The sequence below is a fragment of the Mustela nivalis genome (assembly GCF_964662115.1).
Source record: "Mustela nivalis genome assembly, chromosome: 15".
NCBI lineage: Eukaryota > Metazoa > Chordata > Mammalia > Carnivora > Mustelidae > Mustela > Mustela nivalis.
In genome coordinates, this window is record NC_139034.1 from 3232377 (window position 1) to 3257307 (window position 24931).

Here is a 24931-nt window from a genome sequence, read left to right on the forward strand (position 1 = left end):
CCTCTCTGCCTATTTGTGATCTCTGTCAAATAAATAAAAATAAAATCTTTAAAAATACAGTAAAGGATTTATCAGAAAAGAAGAACAGAAGGGGTGAACAAATGGGAGGAGCTCAGCAAATAGATGGAAACTGTAAGAATCAAGTGAAAACCCTAGAACTGGAAATTACAATATCTTCAATGGAAGGGTCATTGGATGGGCTTAGTAGCAGAATGTACAAAACAAAACAAAAAGAAATCATGTAACTTAAATTAAAATAATATAAAGTGGTAATAAAAATTATCCAAACTGAAGCACAGAAAATAAAAAATAGAATGAAAAAAGAGAATCCAGGACATGTGGAGTGATACCAAAAGGTTTACATTTGTATAATTGGGATCCCAAGAGGAATGAGAGTAGATAGAAAAATGTTTGAATAAATAATAACTGAGTTTTCTCTAAAATTGTTGAAAGACATCAACGTCTAGATCTGAGACACTCAGCAGAAGTTCAGGCAGGATAAATACAATTAGAACACATTCAAGTAAACCAGAATCAAACTGCTGAAAATCACAGATAAATCTTAAAGCAAACAGAAAACAAGGACACATTAGAGTCAGGAGAACATCTATAAGAATTTTAAATTATCCCACATCAGAAATAATGGAAGCTAGGGGTACCCAGGTGGCTCAGTTGGTTAAGCAGCTACCTTCAGCTCAGGTCATGATCTCAGTTTCCTGGGATAGAGTCCCATGTCCAGTTCTCTGCTCAACGAGGAGCCTGCTTCTTCCTCTCCCTCTGCCTGCTGCTCCACCTGCTTGTGCCCTCTCTCTCAAATAAATAATAAAATATTTTAAAAAAAGGAAGAAAGAATGGAAGCTAAAAAATAATAGAATAATATATTTATTTGTTTGTTTGTTTGTTTATTTTTATTTTTTTTTAATTTTTTATTTTTTATAAACATATATTTTTATCCCCAGGGGTACAGGTCTGTGAATCACCAGGTTTACACACTTCACAGCACTCACCAAAGCACATACCCTCCCCAATGTCCATAATCCCACCCCCTTCTCCCAAACCCCCTCCCCCCAGCAACCCTCAGTTTGTTTTGTGAGATTAAGAGTCACTTATGGTTTGTCTCCCTCCCAATCCCATCTTGTTTCATTTATTCTTCTCCTACCCACTTAAGCCCCCATGTTGCATCACCACTTCCTCATATCAGGGAGGTCATATGATAGTTGTCTTTCTCTGCTTGACTTATTTCGCTAAGCATGATATGCTCTAGTTCCATCCATGTTGTCGCAAATGGCAAGATTTCATTTCTTTTGATGGCTGCATAGTATTCCATTGTGTATATATACCACATCTTCTTGATCCATTCATCTGTTGATGGACATCTAGGTTCTTTCCATAGTTTGGCTATTGTGGACATTGCTGCTATAAACATTTGGGTGCACGTGCCCCTTTGGATCACTACGTTTGTATCTTTAGGGTAAATACCCAATAGTGCAATTGCTGGGTCATAGGGCAGTTCTATTTTCAACATTTTGAGGAACCTCCATGCTGTTTTCCAGAGTGGCTGCACCAGCTTGCATTCCCACCAACAGTGTAGGAGGGTTCCCCTTTCTCCGCATCCTCGCCAGCATCTGTCATTTCCTGACTTGTTGATTTTAGCCATTCTGACTGGTGTGAGGTGATATCTCATTGTGGTTTTGATTTGTATTTCCCTGATGCCGAGTGATATGGAGCACTTTTTCATGTGTCTGTTGGCCATCTGGATATCTTCTTTGCAGAAATGTCTGTTCATATCCTCTGCCCATTTCTTGATTGGATTATTTGTTCTTTGGGTGTTGAGTTTGCTAAGTTCTTTATAGATTTTGGACACTAGTCCTTTATCTGATATGTCGTTTGCAAATATCTTCTCCCATTCTGTCAGTTGGCTTTTGATTTTGTTAACTGTTTCCTTTGCTGTGCAAAAGCTTTTGATCTTGATGAAATCCCAATAGTTCATTTTTGCCCTTGCTTCCCTTGCCTTTTGCGTTGTTCCTAGGAAGATGTTGCTGCGGCTGAGGTCGAAGAGGTTGCTGCCTGTGTTCTCCTCAAGGATTTTGATGGATTCCTTTCTCACATTGAGGTCCTTCATCCATTTTGAGTCTATTTTTGTGTGTGGTGTAAGGAAATGGTCCAATTTCATTTTTCTGCATGTGGCTGTCCAATTTTCCCAGCACCATTTATTGAAGAGGATACCTAGGAATAAACCTAACCAAAGAGGCACAGAATCTATACTCAGAAAACTATAAAGTACTCATGAAAGAAATTGAGGAAGACACAAAGAAATGGAAAAATGTTCCATGCTCCTGGATTGGAAGAATAAATATTGTGAAAATGTCTATGCTACCTAAAGCAATCTATACATTTAATGCAATTCCTATCAAAGTACCATCCATCTTTTTCAAAGAAATGGAACAAATAATTCTAAAATTTATATGGAACCAGAAAAGACCTCCAATAGCCAAAGGGATATTGAAAAAGAAAGCCAACGTTGGTGGCATCACAATTCCGGACTTCAAGCTCTATTACAAAGCTGTCATCATCAAGACAGCATGGTACTGGCACAAAAACAGACACATAGATCAATGGAACAGAATAGAGAGCCCAGAAATAGACCCTCAACTCTACAGTCAACTAATCTTCGACAAAGCAGGAAAGAATGTCCAATAGAATAATATATTTAAAGTGATGAAAGAAAAAGCCCTACAAACTAAGAACTCTATATTCAGAAGAAAAGAACCTTTAAAAATAAAGGAGAGGGATACCTGGGCGGCTCAGTCAGTTAAGCATCTGCCTTCAGCTCAGATGGTTATCTTGGAGTCCTAGGATCATGACCTAAGCCCAAGACAAATGCTTAACCAACTGAGCCACCCAGGCACCCCAAATGAGAGAATTCTTAAAAGATCAAAGTAAATGGAGAAAAATTTTAAGGTAATGAATGGGTTTAGAAAACTAAAAATGTGAAGATGTTGGTTCTCCCCAATTGATCTATAGATTCAGTGTTGTGAATACATGCCCACAAATTTGATAATCTAGATAAAATGGACTAATTCCTTGAAAGACAGTATCTGCCAAAACTCACAAAAGAAGAAATGGAAAATATGAATAGACCTGTATCTATTAAAGAAATTGAATCAATAATTAATAACCTTCCAAAACATAAAACACCAGGCCCAGTGAGTTCACTGGTGAATTTTACCAAACATTTAAGGAAGGAATTATACCAAATCTCTATAATGTCTTTCAGAAGTAGAGAAGCAGAGAGAATAATTCTTAACTCATTCTATAAGGACAATATTACCCTAATACCAAAACCAGACAAAGTCATTACAAGAGAAGGAAACTACAAACCATTTTTCCTCATAACATAGACACAAAAATCCTCAACAAAATATTAGGAAGTTGAATCCAAAAAAGTATAAAAAGACCAATACACCACAACCAAGTGGGATTTATCATAGGTATACAAGTCTGGTTCAACATTAGGAAATCAATTAATGTGATCAATTATGTCAACAAACTAAAAGTGAAAAATCACATGATCATATCAATAGATTAGGACAAAAGCATTTGAGAAGATCCAACACTCGTTCATGCTAAAAACTCTCAGTAAACAATGAATACACGAGAATCTCTTCAATTTAATAAAGACCATTAAAAAAAACTATAGCTAACATTATACTTACAGGTGAGAAACTAGAAGCTTTTACATGAAGATCAGGTACAAGGAAAAGATTGTCCCTCTCTCCACTCCTTTTTAATATTGTACTGGGAGTACTTGCTAATGCAGTAAGGCAAGAAAAGGAAGTAAAAGATATATAGACCCGGAAGGAAGAAATTAAAATTTTCTTTGTTTAGAGATGATATATTTGTCTATGTTGAAAATTCAAAAGAATCAACAAAAACCCTTGAAACTTAACTGAAATTAAAATAAAAACTTTAAAAAAGATTTTTATAAGATTTGCAGATGAAGTAAAAGAAAAAATTATTGAAACTAGTGAACAATTATACCAAGGTTACAGGATACAGATTAATATAAAAAAGCTAATTGCTTTCCTATATTCCAACAAAGAACAAATGGAATTTGAAATTAAAAACACAATATCCTTTATATTTGCACTCTCAAAAATGAAACACGTAGGTATAAATGTAACAAAATATGTATAAGAGCCATATGAAGAAAACAATAAATCTGATCTCTGATCAAAGAAGAGCTAAATAAATGGATTGGTGTTCCATGTGCATAAATAGGAAAACTCAGCATTGTCAAAATTGACCTACAGATTCAATGGAATACCAATCAAAATCCCAGCAAGTTATTTTACAGATATGGACAAACTGATTCCCAAATTTATATAGAGAGGCAAATGACCTCAACTAGCCAAAACAATATTGAAGAAGAAAGTTGGAAGACTGATGCTATGCAACTTCAAGACTTTTTTCTTTAAAGATTTTATTTATTTATTTGTTTGTTTGTTTGTTTGTTTATTATTTGAGAATGAGAGAGAGAGTTTGAGAGGAGAGAGGTCAGCAGGAGAAGCAGACTTCCTGTCAAGCAGGGAGCCCGATCTGGGACTTGATGCTAGGACTCTAGGATCATGACCTGAGCCGAAGGCAGTCGCCTAACAAACTGAGCCACACAGGCATCCACAACTTCAAGACTTACTATAAAGTTACAGTAATCAAGACAGTATGGTATTGATAACAATATAGACAAATAGGTTAAAGGAACAGAAGAGTCAAGAAGGAGATTCACTGCAATCCCAGGGGACATTTTTATACAAACAGACAAACTGATTTTACAATTTATATGAAAATACAAAAACCCTTAGAATAATCAAGATAATCTTGTGGTAGAAAACGACAGTAGAAGTGCACAAATGTAAGACTAGCCAGTATGATACTGACATAAAAATAGATAAGTAGACTAATGGAACACAATAGAAAGTCCAAGTAGAGACCTGCATATTTAGTCCATTGATTTTCTTCAAAGAAACCAATGAAATTAATGGGAAAGGAAGAGTTTTCAAAATTGATCTTAGAAAAATTGGATTTGTAAATGGAAGGAAAAAAACCTCAACCCTTCCTTCATGCCATACTCAAAAACTAATTTAAGGGGCACCTGGGTGGCTCATTTAGTTAAGCATCTGCCTTCAGCTCAGGTCATGATCCCAGGATCCTGGGATCAAGCACCTAGTCAGTCTCCCTGCTCAGCAAGGAACCTGCTTTTCCTTCTCCCTCTGTCTGCTGCTCCCCCTGCTTGTTCTCTCTCTCTCCCTCTCTCTCTTTCTCTGTGTCAACTAAATAAAATATTTTTTAAAAATTAATTTGAAATGGAACATAGACCTAAATGTAGAACTATAATAGTCCTAGAGGATATAAGAAAACTGGAAAATTTACAAATATGTGGAGGTTAAACAACCTGTTACTGAACAAAGAAGAAATCAAAAGAGAAATTAAAAAATACTTGAATGAATGAAAATGGAAATTAATATACCAAAACATGGGCTTTGGCAGAAGTAACTCAAAGGAGGAAGTTTATAGCAATAAATGAAAGATCTCAACTAAATAACCTAACTTTACACTGCAAGGAACTAGGAATAGACAAACTAAACCCAAAGTTAGTAGAAGGAAGAAAATAACAAAGTTCAGAGTGGAAATAAATGAATTAGAAACTAAAAGGACAATAGAAATGACCAATGAGACAAGAGCTATTTTTAAAAGATAAACAAAATAGATAAATCTTCAGCTAGATTCACCACGATAAAATAGAGACAACTCAAATAAAATCAGAAATGAAAGAGACATTGCTGTCGATGCCACAGAAATCTAAAGGGTCATAAGAAACTACTATGAAACATTATATGCGAACATATTAGACAAGTTAGAGCAAATGGATAAATTCCTACAAACATACAACCTATCAAGACTGAATCATGAAGAAATAGAAAAATTGAACGGACTCATTACTAGTAAGGAGATTGAATCAGTAACCAAAAACTTCCCAGCAAACAAAAGTTCAGATCACTGTGAATTGTACCAAACACTTAAAGAATTAGCACCAATCCTTCTCAAATTCTTCCAAAATGTAGAAGAGGAAGGAACACTTCCAAACTCATTTTATGAGGCCACCATTCGTCTGATACAAAAACCAGACAGAGAGACTACAAGAAAAGAACATTACAGGTCAATATCCTAATGATTACAGATGCAAAAAATTCAAAATATTAGAAACTCAAATTCAACAATACATTAAAAGTATCATGATCAAGTGGGATTTATTCCAGGGATTCAAGGATGGTTCAACATCTGCAATTTAATCAATATACCCCATTAACAAAATGAAGGATAAAAAAATCATATGATCATTTCAGTGGATACAGAAAAAGCATTTGACAATTTCTTTTTATCATTTATGTTAAAAAAAAAAAACCTCTCAAAGTGGATTTGGAGGGAATGTACCTCAGCATAATAATACCTGACAAGCGCACAGCTAACATAATATTCAATAATGAAGAACAGAAAACTTTTCCTCTAGGATAAGAAGCAAGACAAGGATGCCCACTGTCCACATTTTTATTCAACCTAGTATTGGAGGTATTAGTGATAAAGGAGTCCTAGGCAAGAAAAAGAAATAAAAGGCATCAAATCAGAAAGGAAGAAGTACAACTATTACTATTTGCAAATGATATAGTAGTATATGTAGAAAACCCTAAAGACTCAAAAAAACTGTTAAAATTAATAAAAATTTTCAGGAAAAATGGTTAGAATTAATAAACAAATTCAGGAAATTTGCAGGATACAAAATCAGTATGCAAAATCAGTTTTGTTTCTAGGCACTGATAGTGAGCTCTCAGAAAAAGATTTTAAGAAAATAATCCCATTTACAATTATATCAGAAAGAATGAAATACCTAGGAATAAATATAACCAAGGAGGTGAAAGACTTATATATGAAAACTATAAGATATTGATGGAAAAAAACTGACATAAATAAAAAGAAAGGTACTCCATGCTCTTAGATTGCAATATTGCTAAAATGTTCATACTAGCCAAAGCAACCTACAGATTCAGTGCAATCCTTATCAAAATTCCAGTGGCATTCTTCACAGAAATAGAACAAACAATCCTAAAATGTATACAGAACCCCCCTACATACATACACACACACACACACACACACACACACACGCACACACACACAAGAAAAGAAAAAATATCCAAAAGAAGTGGTTTTTTTTAAAGATTAATAAAAATCACAAAGTTCTTGCATGAGTGAACAAAAAAGAGATAGAAAGAAGGCATTAAAAACAACACTCAGAATAAAAGGGAATAAAGAAGGATGGTAGATTTAAAACATAACAAGAACTTATGAACAGCCTTATGCCAGTAAGTCTTAAAACTTAGAAGAATTTTTAGAAAAAAATTAATTTGCCACGCCCAGCTAAAGATAAAATAGACAGCCTGAATCATTCTATAGTTATTAAAGAAATTAGTTTAAAACCTGACAAAGAAAACAGCAGTAGGTTGAGATGGTTTTACCCCATCTTATGCTAAATATTCAAAGAACAGGTAACCCCAATCTAACACAAAATATTGCAGAGTTTAGGAAAAAAAATGAAAATACCTTTCAGCTTATTTTGCTAGCATAATTTAATAACAGATATGACAGGGATTGCAATAGCATCAAAAAGAATAAAATACTTAGGAATAAATTGAGCAAAAGATATGCAAGACTTGTACATTGAAAACCGTAAGACATTAATGAAAAAAAGTTTTTAAAAGATCTCAGTAAATAGGGGTGCCTGGCTGGCTCAGTGGGTTTAAAGCCTCTGCCTTCAGCTCAGGTCATGATCTCAGGGTCCTGGGATTGAGTCCTGCATCAGGCTCTCTGCTCAGCAGGGGGCCTGTTTCCCCCCACTCTTTCTGCCAGCCTCTCTGCCTCCTTGTGATCTCTGTCTGTCAAATAAATAAATAAAATCTTTTTTAAAATTTTTTTTAAAGATTTTATTTATTTATTTAACAGAGAGAGATCACAAGGAGGCAGAGAGGCAGGCAGAGAGAGAGAGGAGGAAGCAGGCTCCCTGCTGAGCAGAGAGCCTGATGCGGGACTCGATCCCAGGACCCTGATATCATGACCTGAGCCAAAGGCAGCGGCTTAACCCACTGAGCCACCCAGGCGCCCCTTAAAATTTTTTTAAAATATCTCAATAAATGGAAAAACATCACATGTTCATGGATTGAAAGCCTAGATATTGTCAAGATGATAGTACTGCCCCAGATGATCTACAGATTCAATCCACTCCCTATCAAAATCTCAGATTACTTTCTTGCAGAAATTGACAAGCTGATCCTAAAATTCATATGGAAATATAAAGACCTGGAGTGACCAAAACAATCTTGAAAAAAACAAAAACAGAATAGAAGTATTAACACTTCTCAATTTCAAAACTTACAGAAAAGCTGCATTATCAAGATAGTGTGGAATAGAATCAATAATATCAAGATATATGGAATAGAATCAATGAACTAGAATTGGTAGTCCAGAAATAAGCCTTTACATTTATGATCAATTGTTGTTTGATAAGGATGTCAAGACAACTGAATGGGGAAAGAACGGTCTCTTTTTTTTTTTAAGATTTTATTTATTTATTTGACAGACAGAGATCTCAAGTAGGTGGAGAGGCAGGCAGAGAGAAAGAGAGAGGAGGAAGCAGGCTTCCCTCTGAGCAGAGAGCCCAATGCAGGGGCTCAATCCCAGGACCCTGGGACCATGACCTGAGCTGGAGGCAGAGGTTTTAACCCACTGAGCCACCCAGGTGCCCCAAGAACTGTCTTTTCAACAAACAACTGATCCTGGGACAATTGGATATCTATATGCAAGAGTGTGAAATTGGATCTCTTCTTTACAAATATGAGAGTTAAAACTATGCAGCTCTTAGAAGAAAACAGAAGTAAATCTTCATGACCTTTGATTAGGCAATGATCTCTTGACACCAAAAGCACAAAAGGAAAATAGACAAACTAAACTTGATCAAATTTAAATTATGTTATATGTCAACTGTGCCTCAATACAAAGCTTTTTAAATTTTGTGTGCAATTGAAAAATGAAAAGCACAAAAAATGGGAGAAAATATTTGCAAATCATGTATCTGATAAGGGACTGGTATCTAGAATATATAAAGAACCGTTATAATTCAGTAATAAAAAGACAAATAATGCAATTAAAAATAGTCAAAGGATTTGAATAAATATTTCTCTCAGGCCCATTAGTCATCAAGGAAATGAAAATAAAAACTATAGTGAAGTACTACTTCATACCCATTTGGATGGTTCTAATTTTTTTTAAATGGTGAAAAGATGACAGGACAATCAGACAATAAGGAAAAAAGTACAGTTTGAACCTTTACCTCATACCATACTTCAAAAATTGAAGACTTAAGTGTGAAAGACAAACAATAATGCTTTTGGAAGAAAATACTGGAAAAAAATCTTTATGATTTTAGGATGAGAAAGATTTTGTTTGTTTTTTACTTTTTATTTTGAAGTAATTTTAAACTTTCAGAAAAGTTGCAAATATTATACGAAGAATTCTCTTGTGCACTTCTCTCTATCTCTCTCAAGTAAATAAATAAATTAAATATATCTTAAAAATGTGATATATACGTACAATTGGTATTATTCAGTCTTAAGGAAGTATTCATTCAGTGTGATTCATACCACAACATGGGTGAGCCTCAAAAACATGATGCTAAGTGAAACTAGTCAGTCACAAAAAGACAAATACTGCTTGATTTCACTTTTATGAGATACCAAGAACAGACAATTTCATAGAGACATAAAGTAGAATAGTTGTTAACTGGGTCTGAGAGGAGTAGGGAATGTAGGAGTTGGTATTTAATGGGGACAAAGTTTCTGTTTAACAAAATGAAAAGTGTTCCAGAGATAGATGGTGGTGACAGTAGCACAACAATGTAAATGTATTTAATAGAACTAAACTGTATACTTTAAAATGGTTAAAATGATAAATTTTATGTGTATTTTACTATAGGTTTTTAAAACAAAAATAATACATAGTGGGTTGTTCATACTTGGGTGTTTGTTATATTATTTAGATCTTACAGATACATTGTTGCCTGTTGCATCTACTCAAAATTTAATTTTTTTAAAAATTTAACTATATGCTTGGAAAGATTTGAGATTCATTCTTTTTTAAAAAAATATTTGTTTATTTGACAGAGAGAGATCACAAGTCGGCAGAGAGACAGGCAGAGAGAGAAGGGGAAGCAGGCTCCCTGCTGAGCAGAGAGCCCGATTTGGGGCTAGATCCCAGGACCCTGGGATCATGACCCAAGCTGAAGGCAGAGGCTTTAATCCACTGAGCCACCCAGGCACTCCTTGAGATTCATTCTTAAGAAACATCAGGCTTTGGTGATGAATTAGATGTGGGCAGTCGAAGGAGAAGGGGAATTTTCAGCATTGAGCGTGAGAAGGGAAAACAATGGTAGACTGAGCCTATAAACATACTAATTGTATTATGCTTTGGACTTTAAAGTTTGAGGTTCCTAGCAGATATTGGAAAGAAATACCTAGTTGGTTCTATGAGGCTAGAGCTCAGAAAGAGGTCAGAATTGAAAGACTTTGGGAGAACTGTCATTATTTAATGCCATGGACCATAGGCATGTATGATATCTCCTAAGTAAAGAATGTAGTCAGAACAGAGAAGAGGGCTTAGGGCCATCCTTGAGCATGCCATTATTTAGTGGTTAGACAGAGCAGGAGGCAGCAAAGACTTAAGGAGGAATGGCCAGAGAAATAAGAGGAAAGCTAGGGAGTACGGTATCAGAGGTGCCAACAGGTGAGCTTTTTTTATGGATGTGCCTTTCCCATGGATTTTTTCTGTACTACTCTGTATATCTCCATATTATCCATGTTACTTTTCTGTATGTGTGTTTTCTGCCATTTTCCTCTACTTGTAGTTGCAAGATGTCTGATTTCTCCCCCTGATTTATTTTTATATCTCTCTACCCAATTTTCTCTTTTATCGTTTTCTTGATTTCCCTTTTATCTTTCCTTCCAATTCTCAATTTACTTCTTTTTTAGTTTTTTTAAAAAATTTTTATTAACATATAATGTATTATTAGCCCGAGGGGTACAGGTCTGTGAATTGCCAGGTTTACACACTTCACAGCACTCACCGTAGCACATACCCTCCCCATGTCCAAAACCCAGTCAATTTACTTCTTAAGTGACTCTAATACACTATTTACGCATTTTATAATTCTATTATTTATGATGTTTTAAACAAAACTTTGTGTTGCTAATTATTTAAAAGTTACTCTAAGATTTTATATCCAATACTAAAAGAAGAAGAAGAAGAACCCAGTAAATTAAATAGTCCCCCATATTTTCTTTTGTCTCTTTTGATTTTCTTTGTGAGATAGGGGATGGGTTTTGTTGTTTCATTTTAAAATTGTATTTAATTCTCTTTTCCTGTATTAAGAAAATGATGTCTTTTTTTTTTTTTCCTTTGAGAGAGAAAGCACACAGTGGTGTGGGGGTGTGGTAGGAGGGACAGAGAAAGATGGAGAGTCTTAAGCAGGCTCCACACCCAGTGTAGAGCCCAGTGCAGGATTTGATCTCATGACCCTGAGATCATGACCTGAACCAAAATCAAGAGTTGGATGGTTGGGGCACCTGCGTGGCACAATGGGTTAAGCTGCTGCCCTTGGCTCAGGGCATGATCTCAGGGTCCTGGGATCGAGTCCTGCATAGGGCTCTCTGCTCAGCGGGGAGCCTGCATCCCCCCACCCCTGCCTGCCTCTCCATCTGCTTGTGATCTCTCTCTGTCAAATAAATACATAAAATCTTAAAAAAAAAAAAAAAAAGAGGGGCGCCTGGGTGGCGCAGTGAGTTAAAGCCTCTGCTTTTGGCTTGGGTCGTGATCCCAGGGTTCTGGGATCGAGCCCCGCTCAGCAGGGAGCCTGCTTTCCTTCCTCTCTCTTTGCCTGCCTCTCTGTCTACCTGTGATCTCTGTCAAGTAAATTAAAAAAAAAAAAAAAAGAGTTGGATGGTTAACTGACTGAGCCACCCAGGTACCCCTAAATGATGTCATTTTTAAAGTAGTTATGGCTATCTCAATGATCTAAAATTAATGCTTTATGTGCAGATATATACATATTATGTACAGGTCCTTTTGTATTTATAAAACAAAATTGTGTATTATTACAAGGCAAGGTTTTGGTGGTTTTTTCTTTCCCAAAACCATTGTCTCCCAGAAAAAGAGGTGTATTTGAGTCTTTACAAATATTTTATGTTCTCTAAATTACTTTGTTTTTAAAGAGAAAGTATCAATTGAGGAGAGGACTCAGCTTGAAATAGCCTTAGTATTTATTTCAAATACTTAGAGAAATTATCTGAGAGAAATCCTTAAAAAGTAAATAAAAGAAATTTAACACAAGTTTATTAAGTATTTCTTGAAATATGAATTGAATTGAAAATTATAAGCACTAAATGTTGTTTAATGAGCCTACGGAAGATCACTTTCAAAAGCAACATACACGAATAGATAAAGAAGATGTGATATATATAAACACAATGGAATATTATTCAGCCATTAAAAAAGAATGAAATCTTGCCATGGAGCTGGAACAATTAATGCTACGTGAAATAAGTCAGAGAAAGACAAATACCATATGATTTCACTCATTTGTGGAATTTAAGAAACAAAACAAACAGGCAAAGGGAAAAAAATAGATAAACCTAGAAACAGACTCTTAATTATGGAGAACAAACTTGGTTACCAGAGGGGAAGTATGTGGGGGGATAGGGGAAATAGATGATGGGTATTAAGGAGTGTACTTGTGAGGAGAACCAGGTGTTACATGGAAGTGTTGAATCACAATATTGTACACCTGAAACTAATACAACATTGTATATTAACTAATTGGAATTTAAAACTTTTTTTTAAAAGGTAGATAAAGGGACAAAATATGTATATGTAAGGTATATACAAAAGAGGAAAAATACATTTCATTGATTAAGCAAGGGAGAACACATGACATGTAGAGACTAACTTTGGAAAAGAGTAGGACATGTCTTGCAAAACAAAAACAACAAAAGCAAAGTACATCATGGGAATGTAAATTGCAAAATCCAGATGGTGTTTACCTTTGAAAAGCTGGGGAGATGGGGTGGGAATCAGAGGACATATACAAGATGGCTTCAACTTTACAATCTATTGTTTCTTCTATTTTTTTTTTTAAGATTTTATTTATTTATTTGACAGATATCACAAGTAGGCAGAGAGGCAGGCAGAGAGAGAGGGGGAAGCAGGGTCCCTGCTGAGCAGAGAGCCGGATGCGGGGCTCTATCCCAGGACCCTGGGATCATGACCTGAGCCAAAGGCATAGATTTTAACCCACTGAGCCACCCAGGTGCCCCATATTGTTTCTTCTAAAGAAGAGAGGAATTTCCATCCATCCATCCATCAATCAATCAATAAAGATTTGAAGCAGATGAGGGGAAATATTAAAAGGTGACCAGCTATCATATATTTCTCTTTTCTGTGTGCTTAATAATATTTCATAATTAAAAAAAAACCATTAAATGGTTATGTTGTAGTGATATTAACTGTGCTACGTATCAAACATCTAAGATGGAAATAAAAATAATTTACCTCGGAAACTACCAGACAACTCACTGTAGCTCAATGATGATGAAGATTGCAAGGGAGGAAAATAATTTTTCTCCCCCCCTTCTAGTTTCTTGGCTGAGACACCCTATAATCAAAGACAGATTAACAATAGAAAAACAAACCATTTTAATTATGTACACACATATATATCTGTACAGTAGGGAGCCCCCCCAAGGATGGGACTCAAAGGGCAGCTGGGCAACTGAGCTAAGGAAAGGGAGAGAGGTCTGTGGCTTCAAGTGGAGGAGGCGCAGGGGCGATTCACAGGAAGGTGAGTGGAGGAAATGCTTGGTAAATGGATGTTGTCTTCCAATGCATATATATTTCTCAGGTGAAAAAGTTATCAGGTGAACTCAGAATTAGGGGCGCCTGGGTGGCTCAGTGGGTTAATCCGCTGCCTTCGGCTCAGGTCATGATCTCAGCGTCCCGGGATCGAGTCCCGCATCGGGCTCTCTGCTCAGCAGGGAGCCTGCTTCCTCCTCTCTCTCTCTCTCTGCCTGCCTCTCTGCCTACTTGTGATGTCTCTCTGTCAAGTAAATAAATAAATAATCTTAAAAAAAAAAAAAAGTTATCTCTGGTAATAGCTCTCTTCCTGATAGAAGCCACCTTTCTAATTTCTTTTAAACAGTTAAGGGGAAGGTAAAATGCTTTTCCTGAGCCCTCTGGGTCCTGATTGCCTTCTTTTCAAAATGAAAGTGGCATGTTCTGGGTGGCTTAACCCACTTAAGATAGATGTTAAAAGGGGCACCTGGGTGGCTCAGTCAGTTAAGTCGCTGCTTTCGGCTCAGATCAGGTTCCTGGGATAGAGCCCCAGATAGCACTGGGCTCTGCTCAGTGGGAAGCTTGCTTTTCTCTCTCTCTCTCTGCCTGGTGCTCTCCCTGCTTGTGCTCACCCTTGCTCTCTCTCTCTGTGCCAAATAAATAAAATCTTTATTTTTTTTTTAAAGATTTTATTTATTTATTTGACAGAGAGAAATCACAAGTAGGCAGAGAGGCAGGCAGAGAGAGAGAGAGAGGAGGAAGCAGGCTCCCTGCTGAGCAGAGAGCCCGATGCGGGACTCGATCCCAGGACCCTGAGATCATGACCTGAGCCGAAGGCAGCGGCTTAACCACTGAGCCACCCAGGCGCCCATAAATAAAATCTTTAAAAAAAAAAAAAATGGATGTTGAAAGTTTTGTTTCATGAAGTGTTAGATTGGAAAAATAACAATACTTTAAATCTAATTTTTATATGATGCGATTTCAAATACATACTTGCATTTAAGAAAATTAAAATGTGTTAATTTCTGGCTCAATATATATATAAACACTCATTTTCAATTTTGGTATTTTATAATATAGTAAAATATCTTGGTTTAGGTGTATAACACCAGTTACCTGTAGGTACTGTTAAAAATAGTAAGACAATTTAGTTGATCCTAAAGAGTCCAGAGAACTGCAAAGTTAAGGGGACAGGGCTGCAAGCTCTTATATAAAGAGGCAAGCAGGAATCAAGGAAGAAGTACTTGGTTTCTGTTCATTACTTGGGGTTGTGTATCTGACCGTATTTAGAAAGGTCAAGGAACAGGGAAGTGAGTATAGCACCCAGAGTTGGCTTGGTTTTGGAGGATTGGCTGACTAGATACATTGTGTTTCTGATCAGGTAAAGTATTTATAGGGACATAAAAGTTATCTAGATTTTGGTTTGCTGACATGGCACCCTGGGTAGTAGCAGCTCCATCTTGGGTCTAAGAATTTATTCCAATGGCACAAATCACTAGAAATAATTTGCTATGCTGACCTACCCAGCTGTATGAGTTGTTTATCTGTTGTACATTTAGGTTTACTCCTCAAAGCTATTTGTAGCAGGAGACTAGAAACTGAATTTCTTTCACGAACTTCATGCATCTCTGTTTATTAAAGAGGGCAAAGAAATGAAGCGATGGATGTATTCCTTCCTAACAGTCATCAGGGTGCTATGGCACTTGTTCCATTTGTCCTCATATTTTATTTAAATAACAAGGTAGGTAAGGATCTTGAAAAGAATTATGGAGTTTTATGATCTGCTAATGTATTATGGTTTAATGGTATGGAAATTCTTTAATAGAATTTTTATAAATGGGCACAGTTTGAGATGCAGAGTTTCCAAGAAATATAAAAGGGGTTTCCACTTTTAGGAATAAAAGGAAGAGAGCGTCTCCTGGAGCTGATTGCCACATTTCTGGTACTACAATTTCTTCGCACCAAGTTGGAACAAAAGGGCATAGTCTTCAAATCACTAATGAAATTGGATGATGCTTCCATTTCCAGGTATAGCTTTAATTATAGTATTAAGCAACTCACTTACATTTCTGACCATTTCTTAATTAAAATTTGTAAGAAGCAACATGGAATTGTAAGAACAAAGAGAATTTATTCACAGGGAATATCTTGCCTATGTTCTTATGTCACAGGCAGGGCAGACACAATATTTATGCCTCTTGGTTCAGTGAAAAACCAGGGCTCAGAGTGTTTAAGTGTAGCTTACACCAGAACTCAGATATTTGGCTCCCGGTTTAGTATTCTTTTCACTATGGCATATTGATTCTGTGTGCTTTTGGAAAATCCACAATGTGATTGTTAGGACTAGGTCTGTTCCCAAAAAATTGCAGGGTCTTGCACAAGAATATAGATGGAAACACACATACTATATGTCTAAGCATTTAAAAGTTATAAATCAAACTAACAAACTTAAATAAAACAAATTTAAAGTCCTGCCTGGACAAATACAACTTCTTGAAGACCAGGTTCAAATTTAGAGTTCTGTGACCACTTGAAGTTTGATGTCATAATGTGACAGTGTAGAGAGAGGCAGTTCTGGCACCCTGGCTCCTAGTCCTTGGGCTGACCTCTGGCACACAAGAGGCCTCGAGGCATATGTGAATACCCTTCTTACTTACAAAAACTCCATCCATACCTCATGCAAATTTTCACCCCTTATGTTCGTGCATATACACAAAACATACATATATGAACGTATACATACATACCTATATAATTAGCTTATGATTTTTTTCAAAAAGGCAAGATAAGTGGGAAAACTAGCAAAACTAATCAAAATATTATTTATAGGGGAGGAAGAGGAGACAAGGTTTCTCCTAATATACTTTGTTTTACTTTTTTAACTTTAAAACTACATAAATATTTTGCATAATAAAGACCAGATGCCAGAGAGAAGAGATTGAAATTGTTAAATTATGCGATGGACTACCAACAGCAGTGTCTGGAATGTGAGGAAATAAATGGCAAAAGGAAAACGAGGGGATGGGTGGAAACTATGAATTAAAAGACACATGGCCCAAAGGCAATGTTAGGTCTACACTGGATCCTGACTTGAACAAAACCTTTTTTATTAAAGAGAATGAGAGAGAGAATTAGGGAGATTTAAACATTACCTGGATATTTTGTGATATTAAAGAATCTCTTATAGCTATTTTAATGTCATGTTTAAGAAAAAGTTCTTCTTGTCCCTTAGAGATATATATTAACAGGTGAAATTAAAATAAATAAGCAAACCTATTTTTACCCTCTCACAAAGACTAAGTTCTCAATTCCCAATAGCATCAAATACAAAATTGGAACTCAGAAAATAATAAATCAAGAATTTTACTGTAGGTAATTTGTACTTACATTTTTTTTTTTTTGGATCAGTTATTTAATTAGGTTCTTTGTAAGAAATTTACAACACCAATTTGTAAGGGTAAACTCCATTTGTGAGAGAAAACACAGAGTGGAGGTAGCCCTGAAGCTGAGGAACAGCCTTGATTTTTGGCAGAATTTGTGAGACCACAGCTTTCTGATCAACCTTGCGCTGCTCTGTAATCTCATATTTCTCTTACTCGGTGTCGAAGATCTCACCCTCCTGGTGTCTGGGCTTACGCAACTTCTTCTTCTTGAAAATAAGCATCAATGAGATGTTTGGGGATTTTCACCCTGCTGATCTCAATTTTGGTAGAAGTGGCAATGACAAATTTCTGGTGTGTTCTACGCAGAGGAACTCGATTGAGGGACAGAGGTCCAGTCACAAGTAGCAAGCCACTGCTCAGCTGCTTCAGGAAAACTACCCTCTTGCCTCTGTGGCGCCCAGTGAGGATGATCAAATGGTCCCAGGGGTGATGCTAGCTCGCAAATTTTCTCACATGCTGACTGAAAGGTTTTTTGCCGTGGCTCAACAGCTTTCCAGGCACGTCTTCAGTAGGATAATACCTAGGCATTTTGCGCAGTTTAACCACTCGGGTACCACCGTTCTTGTCACCACCAACTGGTTTTGTGACGGTAGCAAGAACCTTCTCCTTCTTTTTCTTTTCAACCCTGGATTTAGCTGCCGAATACTTCTTCTTGTACATGGCCTTTCTGGAATACATAGCCAATCGGGAGTACCTGCCAATTCCTCTGACTAGGACAGGGTTTCGGCTGCAGTGGGGCTTCCCCTTCTTCGGGGTTTTAGCCTTCTGGTTACCCTTCTTAGCCTTGCCACCACCATCAGCCTTCTTGGCTTCAGGTTTCTTCTCCTTAGTATCCGGCTTCTCGGCTTTTTCGCCCGCCATCTTGCAAGATGGGAAAGAGCTGTACTTACATTTTTAAGAAAAGCAGTACCTTCTCATGAGCTTGCCAAAAGAGTTCTTTGAGAAAGATAGGAATTTATTAAGTGAATATCAAGAAAAATACTTCAAAGAACTAGTAGACAGGACTGACAAGTTAATATTTGATTTAGCAGACACAACCAAAGAGGCATTTCTTCTATTTAGATCTTTTTCAACTGAGACAGAGGGAACTCGAGAAGCTTAGGAGACAAGCTGACCAAAGTAAAGCCATTTTGGTTTTTAGGCTCACCCTTAACCTAAAAGACAAGAGTTGAAAAGATTCAGTTTATGGAAGACCATAAGGCCCCACTCCCTCCATCAGTAAAAGTCATAAAGACTGGACATTCCTAAAATTGCTCCTGTGGGTAATTCCACAACTCTATAGGACAGTGGAAAAACTAAATGCCCAATGTAACTGTTAAACCCAAAGTTAAAAGGTAAGCCCCCACCCTATATGGTTACCTATTAAAACAACAACAACAACAAAAAACCCTTATGAAACCATTTGTTAGAGACAAGTTGGTGGGAGGGCTCCTCTTCCTCCCCTGGAAGAGAGGCCACTACTTTATATGTGTAGTAGCTCCTTTCTTACTTGTATACATAAGAAATCTTTGTCCCTTTCTCTACATGGCTTGCTCTTAAATTCTTTCTCTCAAAGAGCCAAAAACCATCTTGGTGAGAGGCATAAAGCCTTCCCTCTTGGCCTGTCTGGCATCACAACTATGATAGCCATTAAAACAAGTATTAATAACTTGAACCTACTTTTAATTGCAATATCACAAAGTATTTTACCAAGATTTTCAAAAATAATGAAATATATTCCATCACTTTGTTCTTACTATATGAATTATTGTGAGAGCAAAAAGGTTTGTAAGTAATAAAGTTGACTTATTAAAGTCAAACTTCAAAGTAATTTTTATTTCCTGCTTATTGCATATATAATTTATAACTTTTCTTTGTCTTTTTCTGCTTCATGATGCACATAACATTACTACAGTAGCATATTGCATCAAGGTTTATGAACAAAACCTTCACACTAGTGAGATGGTCAGTCAAAGTTTAGAGGTCAGCTAGAGGAAAACCAATGGAATTAGTGAAAATATTTAAAGGGAATTAGTGAAAATATTTAAAACTAGTTTTGTTGCTTGTAGTAGTTCATAACTAAAAGTGGGACTAATGATTACTGGGAAACAGGTCTTTTAACCACTTTGGACGTGCTCCCTGTTTAGTATGTTTGTGTCATCATAATATTCAGCTAACATTTATTGATTACCTACTCTGTGAGAGGGACTGTTAAGCCTATGAAATCTATGTGTTTTGCTAATCCCGACAACAAACCCTAAGGATCTCATATTATCATAATTGAGGAAATGGAGACTTCCAGTGTTGCATGAAAGATGCACCATATCACACAGCCAACACTGTGTAATTTCAGAGTCAGGATTTGAACCTAGCTCTTAGCTACCACACTATACTGATGGCTCTTTCCCAGTTTACAGGGAAAAAAATCAGGAAGATGGAGAGAATTTTCCAAATTTTTATTCCCCTCCCATAGAATTTTTTTTTAAACTTTAGTATATGTTCCCACTTGCTTGCTAATAAATTCTAGCAGGTGAAAGATAAATGAGGATGTAGTTAACTAATATTAATGAAAAATCGGAATTTTTCTGAATCTTGAATAGACTTTTGAATATTGACAGTCTTGAATGCTTGATGTCATTTTATGTACACAAACTTCAAGTTTTTTGTTATGCACAGTTTAGTACTGTTGTTCCTGATTTGTGTGACAGAATACCTGGCAGTTTCATGGGTGAGTGTTAAGTATTTTGTTAACTAATCAAATTAAGAATTCTTGGTACAGTAAAAAGGAAAGAAAAATAGAAACCTGGTTTGTAAAATAGTATTGAGTTTCTGCTTGAAGAAACTCAATGGATGGATTTAGATCAAGAAGAATGGAAAGGGGATGAAAAAAAAAAAAAAAACCACACACAATATATAAAGGCTAGAGAAAGCTTGAGTTGTCCTGGAGGCAGCAAGGAAGTCTGTGAAGCATTTGGAAGCTGGAACTTGGTGGGTATAATAATATATTTTAAAATGTGTTGATTCAGTCTGATAGAACTTGCATAAAATGTCAGAGATAATTGCTTTTATTACATAGCTCAATTTTTAAAAAAGATTCTATTTATTTATTTGACAGAGAGAGACAGTGAGAGAGCGAACACAAGCAGGAGGGAGTGGGAAAGGGAGAATAGGCTTCCCGTGGAGCAGGGACCCTGATGTGGGGGTTGATTCCAGGACCCCGGGATCATGACCTGAGCCAAAGGCAGAAGCTTAATGGTTGAGCCACCCACGTACCCTTACATAGCTCAATTTTTGACAGAATTATCTTGTCTGATATTATGTGCTGGATTTGGTATCATATTATATTTCATATATAATTGTGTTCTGAAGTTGATGGAACCATTTATTTCTAATCTAGAAATATTCCCTGGGCTTTTGAAGAAATAAAGAAAGCAAGTGAATGGGTAAGAAGAACTGAAGGACAATATCCATCTATCTGCCAACGGCTTGAATTGGGTCAAGATTGGGACTCTGCCACTAAACAGCTACTGGGGATCCAAACATAAACACCACACCTCCTCTTCATAGAGTTCTTAATTACAGTCAAGCTGAATCAACTGAAGTTGTATTTTAAACACTTTTCATGCTTCCACGTATAAAATAGTAAGATATCAATAGATACCCATCATGAAGTTTAATTATGATTTCATTCAATTTTAAGTGTTACTCACTTAAAATAATGAGAAACAGAATTGATTATTTTAATGAACTAGCAAGTGGTAACAAAATATTGCATATTACAGATTTGGGTTTAAATGTTTTGAGGTAATAAGAGACACATCTGGCTTGTCCTACAGCCTCATTTCCTTCTCCCCTTTAAGGACTCTAGTGGAGAACTGGCCCAGCTGGACTTAGAAAGCTGGGGAGAAAAAAGATCTTTGGAAGATGTCAGTGTTCATGGCATGCAAGGGCCCTGAGTATCCAGACCTTTGCCTCATTTATGCATGCTCCCTGGTGTGGTTCCTAGTCTATAGATCCCCTGATACATTTTTTGTCACTTAGAGAAACTAGGTATCCCAAGCAAGTCTTTCATGGACCTTGCTTTTGGTGTTGCCTCTAAAATCCTTAAGTCATCTAAGTTTCTTCCTATGTTATCTTACAGAAGTTTTATAAATTTTGCACTTTACATTTTGGTCTGTGATCCATTTTGAGTTATTTTTTATGAAAGCTGTAAGGTCGCTGTCTACCTTCCTCCACATTACCACTTCCAGACCATTACCTCTCTACCTTTATGTAAAAACCTTGGTTTCTTTGTTTTTGTTTTCACTTTTTTTTAAAATTTAAATTCAATTAGTCAACACAATGCTCATCACAACAGATTTCTTTGAGATACAGTCTTTTAGCTATCCTCTAGCCTGTCCTTATTTTTTTTTTTTAAGCCTGTCCTTAATGTGATTTGCCAAATGCCCAGTACCCACTGTGATTTGCCAAATGCCCAGTACCCACCCTCCTCCACATATGGCTCAGGATTTCCCTTTTTACTGCCCATCCTGCCTTCATCTTGAGTAACTTCCATTATCCTGATGTGTGACCCCTCCTAATTCCCTGGACTTGAACTACAGCTATAATTGAGTCTTGGCAGAACATCTTGTGATACTCAAAGGATGGGAAGCTTGTGAGTAACTTCCATGAGGCCTTTTCCCATCTGCCTATCCCACTGAGAGGCAGACACAAGACTATTTCTATTTCTCATCACCTCCCAGTTCTGAGGCAATATAAACTCCAAATATAGCTGCAGACTAAAAATCTTCCTAGCTGCATCTAGAATTGGCTCCTCAACAGTGATGTGTCCCACAACTCACATTGCAATTATGTAGCTCCTCTTGGTGTGTAGGATAAGGACCAAGAGGAGATGGCATCTTTGACTATTCTTCTTCTTGGTGTTTATATAAATAATAATCCATCTAAATCTAAAATAGCTTGTTGTGTTTTTACTGGCTAAATCAATCATGTCTTGCCCTTGAACTTGTCTGCTTGTTTGACATAATCACAGAAGATAACTCTTTTCTTGTTTTATCAGAGTAAGGGATCAGCAATTGATAATACCTAGTAGCAGAGTGTGTGAAGGTAAACAGACTTCCTTATGTTGTTACTGGAACTATATACTAGTAAAACAAAGTTTTGCAGCATTTATCCAAATTTAAATCACTATCCTCCTTGAAGTATGAATTTCACTAGTAGGAATTCCGCTTCTAGTAATTCATCTTACAAAAATATGGACACACACACATGCATGTGTTATATATGCATATATGTGTGTGTGTGTGTATTACAGTTGCAAAACAATGTGGAATAGAGCTCATTTACAAATTATATAAATGGGTATTTATACTTGTATGAGATAAAAGTCTGTCGTGTCATATTCTGAACGTTACCTTTGAGGAATAGGAACTTTATTTCTATCTTATATATTTGAATTAGTGAAAAATTTTTATAGTGAACATATATATACTTAAATACTTTATTTCAAAAATACGTAAAAGTAGAGAAAATAGTATAATGAGCATACAGTCCATCATTTAAAGTATTTTGCCAAGTTTTTATAAATTTAGAACAGTCTTCTCTTCCCTCTTCTTTTGCTATTGACTTAGTAAAGAAACAATGTCCTACATTCTGGATTTGTCCAACTGTTTCCATTTTTTTCTTTCCCCATATTTCTTGTAAACTGGAAATTCTATCTAAGGCCCTGAATAGGTTAACGATCAATATTTCTATCAATAGGAGGCATACAGTTTGGTTGTTCTACTTTTAGTAATGCTAACATTGATCACTGGGTTTTCCAATGTGAAGTTTTGTTTCTCCTACAACCAGCCAACAGTCTGAAGAGATACTTTGGCAGCCAGTTCCTCATCAATCTTTTATCTAATGGTTTTGCTGCCTGAATTATTTTCATGAAATATTGTAATTCTCTATGTTTTCTTCTATGCTTGTTAAGCAAAATTCTTCTGAAAAAAAAAATGAGCTTTCCCCATCAACTTATGTTATTTGATTATAGTATTTTTAAAAACTTACTTTAAAAAGATATCTAATTATTAGAATTGTTGTGTGTCTTCCTTTATAGACTAAGAGTCTGTGGAGGGCAGAGACTGTTAAGAGACAACAGGCCCAAAATGGAGTTATCTATGTCAACACCCACATTTGCAAAGCAAGACTTGATATCCAACCTAACTGCAGTTTCAGGCTGTTCTAGGAATATAATCTTAACTAGTAGTCTGGAATTTCCTGTTAGTATTAGTGAGGTGATCCTCTTAATAGACTCCAGCCTTCCCCAAAGAACAGTGCATTTGCCTGAAATAATCCTTTTTTGTTTATGAAATTCCTTGCCCTACCCCCTTTCTGTCATGAAAAACCTGTCCTTTTCTGCATTTCTTTGGAGTTCCTATTTGCTAGATGGGATGCTGCCCCAACTGTTGAATAAAGTCAATAAGATCTTCAAATTTAGTCAACTGAATTTTAATACTATGCTCTATTGCTCTTTGTGTTTTTAATACTTGGTATGGTGATGGTACATAGGATGCATTTAGTAAGCTAAATAAATAATAAATCAATGAGCCCACTCAAGATCTGATGTGCCTCTCCCATGATGTGGGAAACAAAGGTAGAAGAAAAATTATTAAATTTCCTACTACTTACAGTCCATTGACAAGTCTCTGAAACTGAATCTAGGGATTCAACTGCCTTGATGTTGATACTTTGCTAAGGGCAAAAGGCAATCTTAGCCCGACCCTCCAGTATCCTGTAAGTCTACTTTGACATACAAAAATTCCTTTGGAAACTTCATCTCTACTCCTGCAAAATACATCTGAAGGGTCTCATGACTGGGGTTTTACCAGAGAGTAATTAATTACCTTTTCGCAACAATAGCTAGCCCCCTCAGGGTCCTGGAAACCTTGCTTCCAAATTTGTGAGAAATCTATGCTATCCCCAAGCACCTTCCAACTTGAAAGTATATAATGACCCAGCGCAGCTCTCTGCCCACAGGTCCTGTCCCCGTGCTTTAGTAAAACGAACTTTTTGCACCAAAGATGTCTCAGAAATTCTTTCTTGGCTGTATGCTTTGAAACCTGTCTTTCCTCCATCACCCAAATGGATCTGGTGGATCATAGATGATTCTTTAGTTAACCTCAGAGTTAATTTAAAAGAGCTAATCTTATAAATTAAGTCCACCATTCAAAGAAACAGTGCCGTGGGGCGCCTGGCTTGCTCAGTCAGAAAGGCTTGTGACTCTGGATCTTCAGGGTGAGTTTGAGCCCCATGTTGGGTGTAGAGATTACTTAAGCTTTATAAGAAATTTAAAAAGTTGAAAGTTCCCTACAATAAAGATTTTATTTAAGATTCAAAGTGAGAAAAATATACCATTAAGTGGATTATCCTAGCAACTTTGGATAACTAGCTTTGTCAATCGTGGACGAAATACTTTTATCACAACCTCTGACATTTTCAATGGGGAAAAAAAAATCCGAAGAACTTAGAAAATAACTGGT

General features: G+C 36.3%; 1 protein-coding gene and 1 pseudogene across 2 annotated transcripts in view; one reads left to right on the forward strand and one right to left on the reverse strand.

Annotated features, from left to right (window-relative positions):
• Positions 1 to 21073, forward strand: part of PARP4 (poly(ADP-ribose) polymerase family member 4) — a 130885-nt gene extending 109812 nt beyond the window's left edge. The window contains 3 exon segments of the mRNA XM_082701631.1: positions 15882 to 16014; positions 20806 to 20945; positions 20948 to 21073. Coding sequence (XP_082557757.1) covers positions 15882 to 16014; positions 20806 to 20945; positions 20948 to 21021 — 347 coding nt within the window. The 3' untranslated portion in view covers positions 21022 to 21073.
• LOC309849276 (large ribosomal subunit protein eL6 pseudogene) lies at positions 17375 to 18308 on the reverse strand (annotated as a pseudogene). Its single transcript has one exon. The product of its transcript is annotated as a large ribosomal subunit protein eL6 pseudogene (transcript).
• Positions 21074 to 24931: the final 3858 nt, after the last annotated feature.